This window comes from Juglans regia, chromosome 3 (genome assembly GCF_001411555.2).
Source record: "Juglans regia cultivar Chandler chromosome 3, Walnut 2.0, whole genome shotgun sequence".
NCBI classification, from domain to species: Eukaryota; Viridiplantae; Streptophyta; class Magnoliopsida; order Fagales; family Juglandaceae; genus Juglans; species Juglans regia.
The window spans coordinates 6,862,668-6,876,726 of NC_049903.1; the positions used below are offsets into that span (position 1 = coordinate 6,862,668).

At 29.5% G+C, this 14,059-nt stretch overlaps 1 protein-coding gene across 1 annotated transcript; it reads right to left on the reverse strand.

Annotated features, from left to right (window-relative positions):
• Positions 1-10,152: 10,152 nt before the first annotated feature.
• On the reverse strand, positions 10,153-13,733 carry LOC109002524. Its single transcript, XM_018980312.2, has 4 exons — positions 13,085-13,733; positions 11,580-11,654; positions 11,306-11,446; positions 10,153-10,802 (listed from the first exon to the last, which is right to left on the reverse strand). Exons 1-4 carry the CDS (start codon positions 13,301-13,303, stop codon positions 10,470-10,472), a joined length of 768 nt encoding a protein of 255 aa, XP_018835857.1. The 5' UTR covers positions 13,304-13,733; the 3' UTR covers positions 10,153-10,469.
• Between the last annotated feature and the right edge of the window lie 326 nt (positions 13,734-14,059).

Genomic DNA, 14,059 nt, shown 5'->3' on the forward strand with positions numbered 1-14,059 from the left:
TAGGAGTATTTAATTTGGGTCAACCTGGTATTAATGAGATGGAATATAGAATTTGGAAACTTTTTAGCTGGAATAATAAAAGGATTATTACTCTACTACTACTTATTTATTATTATTTTTTATTTAATGATTAAAGAAGTGTGTATTGATAAAATTATATATTTTAAAAAATTTTCCTTAATAATTAAAGATGTTAAAAAAAATAAAAAAAACTTGAAATACAATTGAAGAGTAGATGAGTAGTAATAAGACTTGGGGGAGGGGGGTCAACAGTTGACTGACGGAGATCAACAATGGACACAAGGGTTTACCCAAAGTAATTGGAGAGAGGCCGAATCTCGTCTCTAAATAGCATATTATATATAGAAACTAATTAATAAGTATACGTATATATTCAGTGTACGTCAATAAGGTACGAAAAATTATTATCTCGTTTGGATTAAAAAAATATTTCATCTCATCTCATTTTATTTCATATCATATAATTTTATTATTATAATTTTTTTAAATTTTCACATAAAATATAATAAATAGAGAAATAATTTGTACAAATCGTAAATAGATAAATCACATACAAACCCTTATAAAAAAGTAGATCTCACTTTTAAAAAGTATAAAAAAAATTATTATTTATTAGTATGATCCATTATTTTATAAAAAAATTGTATGAAATTTGTCTATTTAAAACTTGTATCTTGCGTTATTCTAATAAATAATTTAATTTTTTAAAATTATAAAATAATATTAATATTAAAAAATAATATTCTAACGATATTTTTTTTAATTTTAAACTAAAACTATCTTAAAGGTGCAGATCAAGACCCAACTGTTCACGCAGTCAAAATAATACATAACCAAAAAAAATAAAGAACAAAGGAGGGAAGTGATAAGCCAGGAGTGGCGATCTTAATCCCGTGCATTAATTCTCGGCTTTGGGATTGCTTTCATTACTGAAAAGAAAAAACGCATTTTGATCACAATGCAGTCTATCTGTACGTGGACTTTATAATTTACGCAGCATTTAGCAAACTCTGATGCTAAAATAGGGTTCATGTGTTAACCTTGACTAAACTGAAACAACGATAAATAACCTTACACCATCACTATAAGCAAAAGCATCCATAAACTTCTTTTTATTTACACATTTCCAGAGAGAGAGAGAGAGGATGGCTTGGATTCTACTGAAGTAAAAGTACCTGAAGAGGTTGGATTTGGAGAGTAGCAAATTAATTCGGAGGCTGATCAATGGCAATATTTAAGAGCAGTACTGAAAGAAGAACTATGGGTAGATAAAAGAAATAAGTGAGAGAGGTAATAAGTGGGAATGAAAGGTAAAAGATGAACGAAAAATTCTATTAAAAAACTTCTCCAACTACACTTTCGAGATTCATTTTGATTTGTAGTACCAAGTCAGGTCATGGTGACGGAGACAAGTCACAACTCAACAATTAAATCGAGACCTGCAACAATTAATTAATTGATTGAAAGAACTCGATCGTAGGCCAATAAACCCTTTACTAATTAGCCAGCCAAGATTCATTTTAAATCGCTATTTCTCTCTTTTTTTGAAGTCTTATAACTCAAGAAACAAAAATATGTATTAATAAATATATATATTTTTTAAATTTTTTTAGTGATTAAGAATGTTAAAAAAATATTTAAAAAAAATAAAAAAATAAAAAAACATAAAATGTCTTTTAGTAGTAAATGAATAATAATAGAATAATAAACCTATCACTACTCAAAAATAAACAAGTACTTTGATATATATACTTACAGAAATAATTCGGTATCTAAATAATGTTTAGAATGAATTTTTTTTATTTAATAATTAAGAAAATATTTTTTAATAATTTTGTAAATTTTTTATTTTTTTTTAAAATATTTACGATGATTAAAAAAATATATAAAAAATTAAAAATTAAAAAATACTATTCAATAAGAATATCATTTCGGTAACTGTAGCACCGAAGGTACTCTCGAGTCTCAGGGCTTTATTAGGTGTCAACATAATGGTCTTCATGCTGGCTTTTTGCCACGTGTAACTTCCCCAAGCATCCCACCTATGATGAGCTACAATGGAATTTGCCTAGCTAGCTGGTTAATAGGCTCTTGTACCCACATTGGAATTATTAGCTGCAGAATATATAAAATATTGTGAGGCCATGATCTCATAGTTCCATGCTTGCCTATCTAATAGCTAGCTAGGTTGGCTCTAATGATCACATGTTGCTAGGCACGTCCCTACCACCGTATATAACAACAGGATCAGTGCTACACGGTCTAGCCCAACAGAAAATTTGTATTTATAAGTATCATACATCATTTTTTTAAAAAAAAAAATTTATATATATAAATGATGTATAAAATAATTTAATTATTTAAAAAAATAAATTAAAAACAATTTTTTTTAAAAAAAAAAATATATATATTGTGTATGAAATTTATAAATATCAAAGCTCAGCCCAAAATGGGTTCAGATAAGGGAATTCTTTTTTCATTCATATTTTTATTTTTTAAACATTAAATAAATAAAAAAATTATCTGAATACAATCGGACGCACTCTGGATGAGAATAGATTTTTTCAATGAATAATGATACATTTATAATTAATTTACAATTACTTTTAAATCAATTAATATAATTGTGACACTTTATTAAAAAAAAAACTTTAATTTTACTTAACTATCCTTATTTTAAATAGAATAATAAATTAATTATAGATTAATTGTAAACTTATCATTTTTCTTTTTCAATAACAAGAGAGATGATATCTAAAGTGTATATTTCACAACTTATATTATAAAATAAAAATACTTTTATAAATGATAATATATTTTATAAAAATCTCCCCTTTTAAAATATTAACATTATATAAAATGTTGTAAAATACGACTCATTTTTCATACTACAAATATGGCAACAGAAGAGTATTATGTTGGAAGAGTTTGTTATTTATCATCTTCGCACAATATAAATCAAAATTATTATTTTGATTATATAAAATTAAACTATATCATTTTATCTTATATAATTATTATAATTTTTTTAAATTCTCATATAAAATATTATTATAATTATAATTTTTTAAATTCAGAAAATTAATATTATTTGTGATAGATTATTTCTGATGATAATAATTATTTATAATAAAAATATATTTATTTTAACATAAAATAGTTATTTTCATTAAAAATAACTGTTTAAAAACAAATAAACACAGTATCTTTGCAGGCGCCGGAAGGAGCAGCATTTCTCTTTTTCTTTTTGGAAAGCAGCTCTTTGCAATTTCTATATATCTTGCCCCAAGACGCAATGCAAGTGTTCGAGTACAATTATTTTGATTTCTTATATTGTTTGTTGCCACGTCTAATTCAAGCATCTCTTTGTGTATTTAATGATGAAAGCACCCTTTCACCCTGTAGTACTGCTTTCTTACTGTTTTCATATCTGCAAGACTGCAATACAGATCAAGCTGAGGATCCTACGAAATTAATTGACAGATACCCAACTGAAACACTTGATAGCAACCTTACAGTATTGTAATCTAATTGTTAATTTATTAGCCGATGATTGAGTACACTTATCTAGTATTAGCATTTTTTAAAAGAAAATAATTTATGCATAATATTTTTTATAATTATATTTAAATGAGAAGTATTTTTATAAAATATCTTATAAAAATAATATTATTTTATAAAAATACTTTTATTTCATAATATTATTGTATGATATATTATGCATTATGCAATGTATCATGCATATATCGATCTGTCTAATTCCATTCGTGGAAACTAAGGTTCCTAACAGCTAGTACTAGGACTCTAAGATCTTGTTTGTTTTAATAATTCTTTTTAATTCATCTAATTATTATATTTTTTTAAAATTTTTATAAAAAATAAAATAAAAAATTTATTTTTTTAAATTTAAAATAAAATAATATTAAAAAATATATATTATAACAGTATTTTATTTAATTTTTAACTTTTAATCTCAATTTATTTTCTTATATGTGAATTATAAATATATATATATATAAATAATGGATCATATTAATTATATCATGCGTTTGCTGTTTTTCTTGTTACTAGTAACTAGCCTGTGGTTGGTAGTTTTGCGCCAAATTCTCATTTAGGGCACAAAAAGTTACTACTGGTTATGGACTCGTGGTAATATGGGTGATGCATAGATACATCAATTAGGCTAGCTAAAAGACTAGTACTGTAATTAGCTCGTTTCGAATTGAAGAATTAACATGAGTATTAAAGGCAGTACTGAAACACAAGCTTCAGCCTTGATCTGCTGGGCGTTGATTGTGAGTCAGTAAAATCCATTGTTTGGACCTTAGGAAAAGACGAGAGAGAGAGAGAGAGGGGGGGGGGGTTGTTTAAAAGGAGCATTTCAAATCAACTTGACGTGCATGATAGATTAATTAAGACCTCCTTTATGATCTGTAGAACAAGCATAAACATTTGCAACTAGTTTTAGATCCTGACTGAGCAAACTTCGGATACCTGGGTATACACGGAGAGAGAGAGAGAGAGAGAGGTTTTGCAGAAAAAATCTACCGTTAGGTCTTGGCTTGGCTACTGGATAGTGTTTAGTGCACTGCATGGTAACAAAGAAAAAAATAAAAAAAAGGAAGGACTCGGCGAAAAAACCAAAAAAATAATAAAGAAAGAAATAAAGAAACTGGCAAAACCGATAATACAGGTGTGTGTGGGGTTAACGTTAAACAAGCATACGTTAGCGTGACAAATTAAGTTTTTCTTTTCGTCACAAGATTCGAAAATCCAAAGGCAAATCGCAGTGCAGCAGCATGTGGTACGAAACACAGCAAAGCCTCGGGTTTACCACTGTCATTTAGTGCACCTAAGTGTTAACCACATCGCAGGATACTGTAGTTCTGTAAGAAAAAAAAAATAAAAAAAAGCGAGACGACTTCATATTCTAACCACCCTCTGTTTTTCCTACCTGCCTTTAGTTTTTCCCAGTACTCCCGCTGCTTTTTCCCGGTAATAGAATCATAGTGTCGAAAGTTGAAACGTACTCTTTGACTCCAGCAATTAGCGCCTCATTCTTTAGTAACCCTAGCTACCGGCCACCAGCTGTTGTTCCGGCCGTTAGCCCTTACGAATCAGGACGCGGAGTCAGTCAGCTTAGATATTTCCTCAAGAACTAACTCGATGATACAGCCAGAAAACTGTTACTAATTAGGGTAGATATCGGATATCCTAAAGAACTTCAGAAATAGAGAGAAAAAAACGACAGACTTGGGATGATTTTTACGGTTTTGCTTTGTTGAATATATGGGATGTCTCTGATTATTGAATATCCTGAGAAGTTTTTCTACCCATGAGATTGTCTTGATTGATATAAATCGAATCAATTAAATAATATATATGAAAATGCGAAGTTTTATTGCAACATACAAATATGGTTTATAATAAAAACCTGTCGGCCAACTTCATTAAAATAATTAAAATTTCATCGTACTTGATTCATTACTTTGATACAGATGAAATAAAAAATGAAATCCAATTAATTTTCAGCAGAAAAATAAAACTGATAAATTGGAAGAAAAAATTAAATAACGAAAATTCTATACATCATACTATAATATCATTTTTATCCTATTAAATAAGATATAATATATTTATTATCATTAAATAATTATTTATTATATATTTTTTTATTATTTAATAAAATATTGTTTAAAAACTATGCTTAAATATTGTTTTTGTGTAATTTTCCAAACAAGTGATCAGAAGCTTTTGGTCAAATACCTCGGTTTACTAAACATCGAATCTTATGATTAAAAACTGGGTTCTCGCACTTGTTAAAATCCAACGTCATGACTGTTTGCTCTCTCTTGGTTTAGGAAACTAATAAATTTCTAGTTCGTTCATCATGCTGATTAATGGTCAGAATCATCAAACGTGACGATCTGTAAACCTTTCCATGATCTGTGTTTAACCGAAACATCAAAAAGTACGGAAGTCAAACCTTCATGAGCTATCTATATATATATATACTGCACTACTGCAGCTGCTATATATACATCGAAAGCTTGCTTCTATAAATTGGCAGTCAAGTAATTAAGCAGATAAGAACTTCTAAAATCTAAAAAGGGCGAAAAAAAAAAAAGGGAAAAAAACTCCAACATGAAGAGAGTTACGTACGTATAGAATGGTGTGTCGTGTCCGCTTACACTTGTTTGTCCGACAGACATTTTTGGCGTTTGGCGTACAACAAGATTATGACCAGCTACTGCAGGGTTTTGCGCTGCCGTACGCATCTCACTGCACAGTGCACGCTGCTGGCCTACGTAATATAATATTAGAAAGAAATGTTAAGCTTTCTCACCGCCTAATCTTTGTAGTGTAAAGACTTTAAAAGAGTAGTGTGTTGGGTAGCACCGTACCAGATCTAGGTTTTTAATATGTGGGGGATCGAACTTCAAAGCATTTCCCAAGATGGCAAATACAAAATGAAATTCTTTGCCCTAATTAGCTAATATATAATAGCCTTTTAGCTTTCCCGTGAACACCTCGTCCCCTCCCAAGGATATCATGTCAATTAACTGTACATGTTTCATATACCAATATCTTAAACCGAACATATATATATATATATATATATATAAACGATAGAGATATACAGGTAAGTCTAATCTAACGTATAATTGTAAAATATGTAAATATTATATAATTATTTTAAAAAAATAAAATTTATTATTAAAAAATTAATTTATTTTCATATAAATTTTATATTTATTTATTATTTTTAAAACAACTGTATGATATTTATATATTTGCAATTATAAATATCAATTTTTTATTTATATATATATGTACGTACGTGCACATTAATGAAGTTATTATAAATAGCTATATATTCAATAATATCGAGGCAGTGATCATGAGGTCGTGACCACCTAAGTTCTTTTTTCACGTACGTTACGGATTTCATGAGCTCCAATATAAAATGCCATTCCATAGAAAAAAAAATATTTACACAGAATAAATAATATTAAAAATACCGTTACCTTACAATATTGGTATAAAATATATTGTAAAAATATATTGTATGTATAGTTACTGATCTTCCATAAGCCATGCACAATTCTGATGGACCGACAGACTTAGGTGTATTGATATTTATTCTTGAGTTTTGCTATTCATTATTTATGCCATACATCATACTTATTTTTATTTATTTATTATTTTAATCTTTTTAAACTAATTAAATTTGTTTACTTATCATTCATAAATAATATATTTAAAAAAAAAAAATAGTGTGTGATGTATAATGTGAGAATGATGAGTAAATTTTTTTTTTTTTTTTTTCTCACCTAATTGGACATTTTCACCTAGACAAATCTGGACTATCAATCTTTATGCACTAGTACTACTTCCTGTTCGGTTAGTTATACACAAGAAGAAAACAGACTACTTGCCGCGACCAAAATTGCCGTAAAAAGTCTCAAAATTGCATAAATATATTTCTAGCAATTTCTTATTTTATTTTTACTTGATATTCAAGACCAAGATATTCCTCCACCAATAAGAGTATTCTTAATGCCTTTTTTATTTGCAATTTTATCTAAAATGATTAACAATATGTCAAAATAAAGCTTCCATTCGATTACGTAAAACTAATGTAAAATACATATAAAATTAGTTTTTTTATTTTTCATGTGAATCCCATATTTACTCATTTTTTCGAAAGAGATTGCACCACGATTATGCATTCCACGATTGTATATATCATTTCTCAAACTAAATGATCGTTCTCTACATTTAACATGCACTATTAATCTATATAAATATTTTTTGTTATTTATTTATTTTCTTAATCTTTCTTATATTTCTAGCATTTACATTTTTATATATAAAACGTTAAAGGCTACAATATTATTAGAATATTTATTTTAATAAAAAGATAAAATACTCAGAAAATTTGCAGAACATGATAAAAGGATAAAATATTCACAAAAAATAAGATGAATGTGTTTTTTCCATCTTTATTTTCTTTTTAAATTTTTATTAGCTAGGTTAGTAATGTAGTTTTGGTAACAGATCAGAGATATTGTGTTCATAAGAAATATTAAAATATCTTAGAATATTACAAATTTAACAGTAGTTAGAACATATAATTAAATTGAATAAAGAATATTAAAATGATATAGAGAAGTTGATATATGGTGTATTGCAAAAGTCTTTAATTAGCTAAATTAGAAAATGCGGGTTTTTGTTAGTTATTTAAAAAAAAAATTAGAAAAGGAATGCTCTTAGGAGTTGTTAAAAAATATAGGGTTGAAAAAGAGTAAAAAGGTAATGAATTCTAACAAAAATGACAAAAAGAGAGTAACGGTGCAAATTAACCTGTATAAATTCTTTGAAAAAACCAGATATTCCATCATAAGAAAAAATAATTTTAAAAGGATTCCATTTTTTTCAAAATAACAAGGCTTATATATCTATATATATATATATATATATAAATATACACACACACACACGTATATATATATATATATATATATATATATATATATATATATATATATACTAGTGGTGATAAACGTGCAAAGCACGTTTGCCACATCTATCAAATTAAAAAAAATATATATATATAACTTTGAATATTAAAATATTTTAATGTATAAAAATAAAATTATTATTTATTTATGTTCATCATTTATTATGAAATTTAAATTATATTAAAAATTCAAATTAATTAGATAATTTTTTTTCTTAAAAATGTACAGTAAAATTTTATTATTTATTTAATGATAAAAAATTAGTATTTTAATTATCTATTTTATGTTAGTTTAAATCAATATTTAAACTTCTATCGTTAGATTAAATCTGAAAATTAAAGATGAAGAGTTGTAATTTAAAACCTATAAATCAATATTTTTCCCCACCTTTCATTTCTCTCTCTCTTTCATTCCCCACGCATAATTGTGGTATTACGTCGCACATTGACATTCACACAGACGAACCTAAAAAGAAACAAAAAAACAAAACAAACATGAAAAAAAAAAAAAAAAACCTCTTTACTGTTCATAACAGTAATGAACAGTATATGAATATGCGAAAAAAAAAACCACACAGCTTATTTACTGTTCATTACTGTTGATTAACAGTAATATGATAGCCTCTTTTAAGATATCGACAAATATATATATATATATATATAATATTGAAGTTAATTTTAAGTGTATGATAGAATATTTATATTTTAATTATCTATTTTATGTTAGTTTAAATCAATATTTAAACTTCTACCGTTAGATTAAATCTGAAGATTAAAAATGATATATCACTTTTAGTATTACTCTATAAAAGTCTAAATAACTTAAATAAAAATCTAAAAAATACTTATCACACAAATTTGATCCAATCAATTCAATTATATATACTTGCTTTTACAAATTCTAATATAATCACTAAAAATTCAAGAATTATAAATAACAATTACATAACAATTCGACTATAAAGCAAGCATTTGACAGAAGTAATAATTTATTTTACTCTTTAGATAAATACAAAAAAAAGTCTATTTAAAGAGAAAGAGATAATATAAACATTTGCGGAAAAAAACATGCGAAAAAAAAAAAAAAAAACTTTACACTGTTTATTATTGTTGATGAACGGTAATAAAGGTAATATAAACAATTGTAAAAAAAAAAAACTCTACACTGTTCATTACTGTTGATGAACAGTAATATCAACAGTAATGAACAGTACCTGCATAGCCACTTTTAAGTTATAGCGCAAGGCGCAGATATAATCTAAGCACGCACAAACCTTTTTTTAAAAAAGAACAAAACCTTTTTGAGGGGGTCTGGCACTCAAGGAGATGGTTCTTCCCTGATCCAGATATCTATGCCTTTTGTTATGTTCACTTCTCAAAATACCCTTTTGAACTTCAAAGATCCGAGGAATGGTACTTCGAAGGTTTATGGAGATTACTTTTGTATAATTCTTTGTGATTTTAGCGTTCCTCTTTCACCGCATCATACAAACTACAATCACCACAAAATCATATACGTACGTACGTACGTACGTTGTATTCTTGTACTGCTCTGAGAAAACATAATTATCAAAAAAGAAAAACTAGACACATAGAAAGTCATTACGTAAGATAAATAATAGCATATATATATATACCAGCAAGTTCCATTACATCGATACAAAATTGGAGGAGTCGAAGGCAAGCTAGCCTAATGCCAGTCCATCTTCACCCACCTGAGTTTAGTAATGAAAACCTTGCGCCGTGCCCCTTTCGATAAAAAGATGAAAAATCCAAAGAGAAAAAAACACAATGAAAATAAAGACTAATTAGGATAAATATCAACCATGACCAGCCAGCTTAATTTTACCTGATAGCATGTAGTTATATAAAATAATACTAATAGCCAAATTCAGATGATCTCTATTTTTGGAATTTCCAAATCCTAAGAAAGAGGAGCCCTCTGAGGAGCTCCCTTTCTCCTGCTACTGAGAGAGAGAACGATCCCAGGGAGCAAGCCGTGTCCTTTTTTCTTCTTCTTCACCATTTCAGGTTCACGAGAAATTACAGAATTGCTCGTGGCCTCGTTGGAACATGATGAGCTTCTGTATTGCAATGGTTCCTCTAGGATGGAGCTTGTGGTAATTTGGCCGTCATCATCAATGATCTCTGATCCGTCCATCTGTAATCCCTCGAACTGGGAAATTGCAAAATCCGATTCATCAAACCTGTACAGAATGCTAGATAGATCTTCTCCCTGGTACACCTTGTGATCAACCTGCATTTTTTGGTTTATGGAGTGAAAATAAGTTAAAGAAAAGCTTACATTTCATGTGCACTTTCAAGGCGAGTTAATTTCATAACAAAAAGAAAAACAGATTATTATGTTAAATCACAATAAATGGCTGGTAAAGAGTGAAGTCAAGATTCAAACTCAAGGCTAACTGATATAAACTAAGAGATAAATTTAATAATTCAATCAATATTATAATAGTTTAGACACTAAATTTTTATCAAAAGCAAAACCCTTATGAGAGTTTTTCTTGCCCACCCCTATATCATGCGATTCTCCCATGATTTTGAAAATGGGGTAAAGAAGTTAGGCATACAAAAACATTTTTTGCTACAAGAGTAATGCTACTCATCATCCCAATTCTCATCATCTTATGATGTGGCATCCTATGATGGGTCCTTGACTGTGTCCTTTTGAAAGCACTGAATCAAAATATTATACACTTGAAATGGGCAAACAAGTAAGGGAATGGGGAAACCAAAATGGACCTTGCATGAGAGTGAACAGAAGTGGAATGGCTCTTGGAGAATCCTGTCACAAGTCAAGCATATGTTGGCAGAGCCCTTGCAAGACCTTGACTGTGGCCTCTGATTCAAGAATATCACTTTTGCACTGTTTATAGTGTAGGGCTGCCAAACAAGGAATCACATCATTACTCGATGCACAAAACAAGTAATAAAAGTTATTACGATTTGATACCAAATTCTTGAACATTATTATATATAAGAGTAAACTCTCTCATCAAGTCATATCAGAAAAAACCTGAATGTATGAGCAGTCAATGAGCTTTTCAAGATCGCCCAATCGAACCACGTCGTGATAAACATATCGTCTCACCTGTCACGTGGGATCATAACAACAATAGGATCATCCCAGCTAAATTTGTCCCCCAATTTGGTAGTTAATAAATGTCCAGTACTAGGTCAATTATTGCTGAGTGTGAGGCATAATTTTTCCTGAATTAGGTAAAAAAATAATCTAAAGGAAAAGGGTACAAAATTCATGTCTTATATTGTTTTAACTTTTATATGTACAAATATATATAAGAATTACAGCATCTTGGTGGTAATTTAAACATATATCGGGTGAAAAAGTTGGGCAACTAATTACCTTTAGCCAAGGAAATATAAATGAATCGATCGAGTAGAGATATTTAAAATCTACCTAAGAGATCAGTTCTTTAAATGACAAACAACAAAACAAAATGTATAGAATTGGGTCAAACTTTCGCTTTCACTGAAAGCAACAGCTGAGGAACCTTTGCAGGAAATTGGAATAAATAATAAATCTTCCACAAATGGGAAAGAAACCAAATACAAAAAGTGGGAATCAAGGAAGACATGGTGAACCATTTACGCAGAACCAGCTTTCCACATAACAAATACAAAAACTTGAGTAAAATGACAGAAATAAGACAATCTTGGTTTGGATGTATTCAGAACAAATTCAGAAGATAAAATAAAAAAATAAAACAGGCAAGAATTATTCTTTACTTGATCTCAAAAAATAGAATGTGCAAGAATTGTGTGATAATTATAAATTCAGCAAAAATTGGGAAATGGGTAAGATTTTAAGTTCATTACAACAACAGAAAATCTGATGAAATTGTGATTTTTTCCCCTTTTCTGCTTCTATGCAAAAAATGAAAATTGTTTGGCAAAGTTTTTGGGAATTGATTTTGAACTTCAAATAGAGAACCATGGAGAGCTAAGAGAAAAGGTCAGAGAAGAAGAGACAGCATAAGAATTCTTGGTGTAGTGAGTGAAAATAAAGGCAAGCACGGGGAAAATTCAGGAGAAGGGAGTAGATACGGAAAAATTTCTGCCAATTCTCGGAACAAAATCACCACATACCCAGGACAAAGTTAAGGTAAGAAAGCCACACCAAAGTATGTGCGAGTTAAAATCAACGTATGGAGAGTGATTTTTCTGAGAAATTCAAAAGAATCAAAACAGATTCTGGATATATCTACCCGGTAGAAAACTGCACCTGAATTTCATTTCAAATGAAGTCAAGAGCAATAGAACTGAAGGGGAAACAAATTAAACTTGTGCTGTGAAATTAAAGAATTCCAAAGCACCCACCAAAGAATTGAGGCCAACTGAGCTGAAAAGCACTTAAAAGAGCAGTAAAAGTGAAAGAATAGAACAAAAAATGTTCAGAAAGACCTAAAACACAATCGCATGGGTGGAAATTAAAAGATTTTGGAAGGAAGTGAAGATCTTGGTGCAGTAGCTAATATTCATGATGGGTGAATGCATACATACCTGGAGGAGAGGATGGGAGCGGTGAGAAGGGAGGCAGTGCGGGCAAATACTAACGCAACAGTGCAAGCAAAAAACGTTCTTCTCGTTCTTCCTGCGATTCTCGTGGACCCCACAGCCACCAAAGAATGTCTCAGCCATCAAACCCTCTAGCCATGCAGGCTTCATGCTCATGTTGTTCACCCCAACTTCCATACCTGAAGAGTATGAATCTCTCACCATCTCTGTCTCTCTCTCTCCCTCTTTTTTCAGTCCCCAAGAATTGAATTCAACCTTGTAAAAGCCCAGAGAGGGTGGTGGCCTCGCGCTATATTTATGACCCTTTTTTTCGGTTTTGTATCCTCTCAAGTGCCCCTGTATGTAAAAACCTACAACACTCAAAAGACTCTTTTCTACTACAATTTTTTATAGCCGAGGAAGTTCGAGATTTCTTGTCGTTTCAAGACCTAAAGGGAGAGAAAAGGAGAGGGTATTTTGAACGTTTTTCTTTTTCCTTCTTTTCCAGAGAAAATCAAGAGAACCCGATGCAGAGAAAGAAAGAGAGAGAAAGAGGATTGGGTGTGGAGGTGAGTTGTGGTGTGGTGGAGAATGGGGAATGGTGTTAATGGCGGGGAGACAGCCCACCAATCTGTACGTTTCTCTGCATACTACCATTTCACTGAGAGCATCCAAGCTTATCCCTTTTTGACCAATATGCCCCCCTCTCTCTCTCTCTCTCTCCAGTTTGGTCCCATTATCAACAAAAGTATTATGGAAACCAGTTGGCTATTTGTCAAAGGGAAAATACTAGCCCTCAAATTTATCATTTAATCTTATTTTAATTTTTTAATTAATAGTTGAAGAAATAATTATTAAGAAAATTGTGTATTTCTTTTATTTTCTACTTAATAATTAAGAATATTAAAAAAATTCTTAAAATAAAAATAAATAAAAAGAACAAAAAATTTATAACTAACCGCTGGCCGATCTACTAGCATG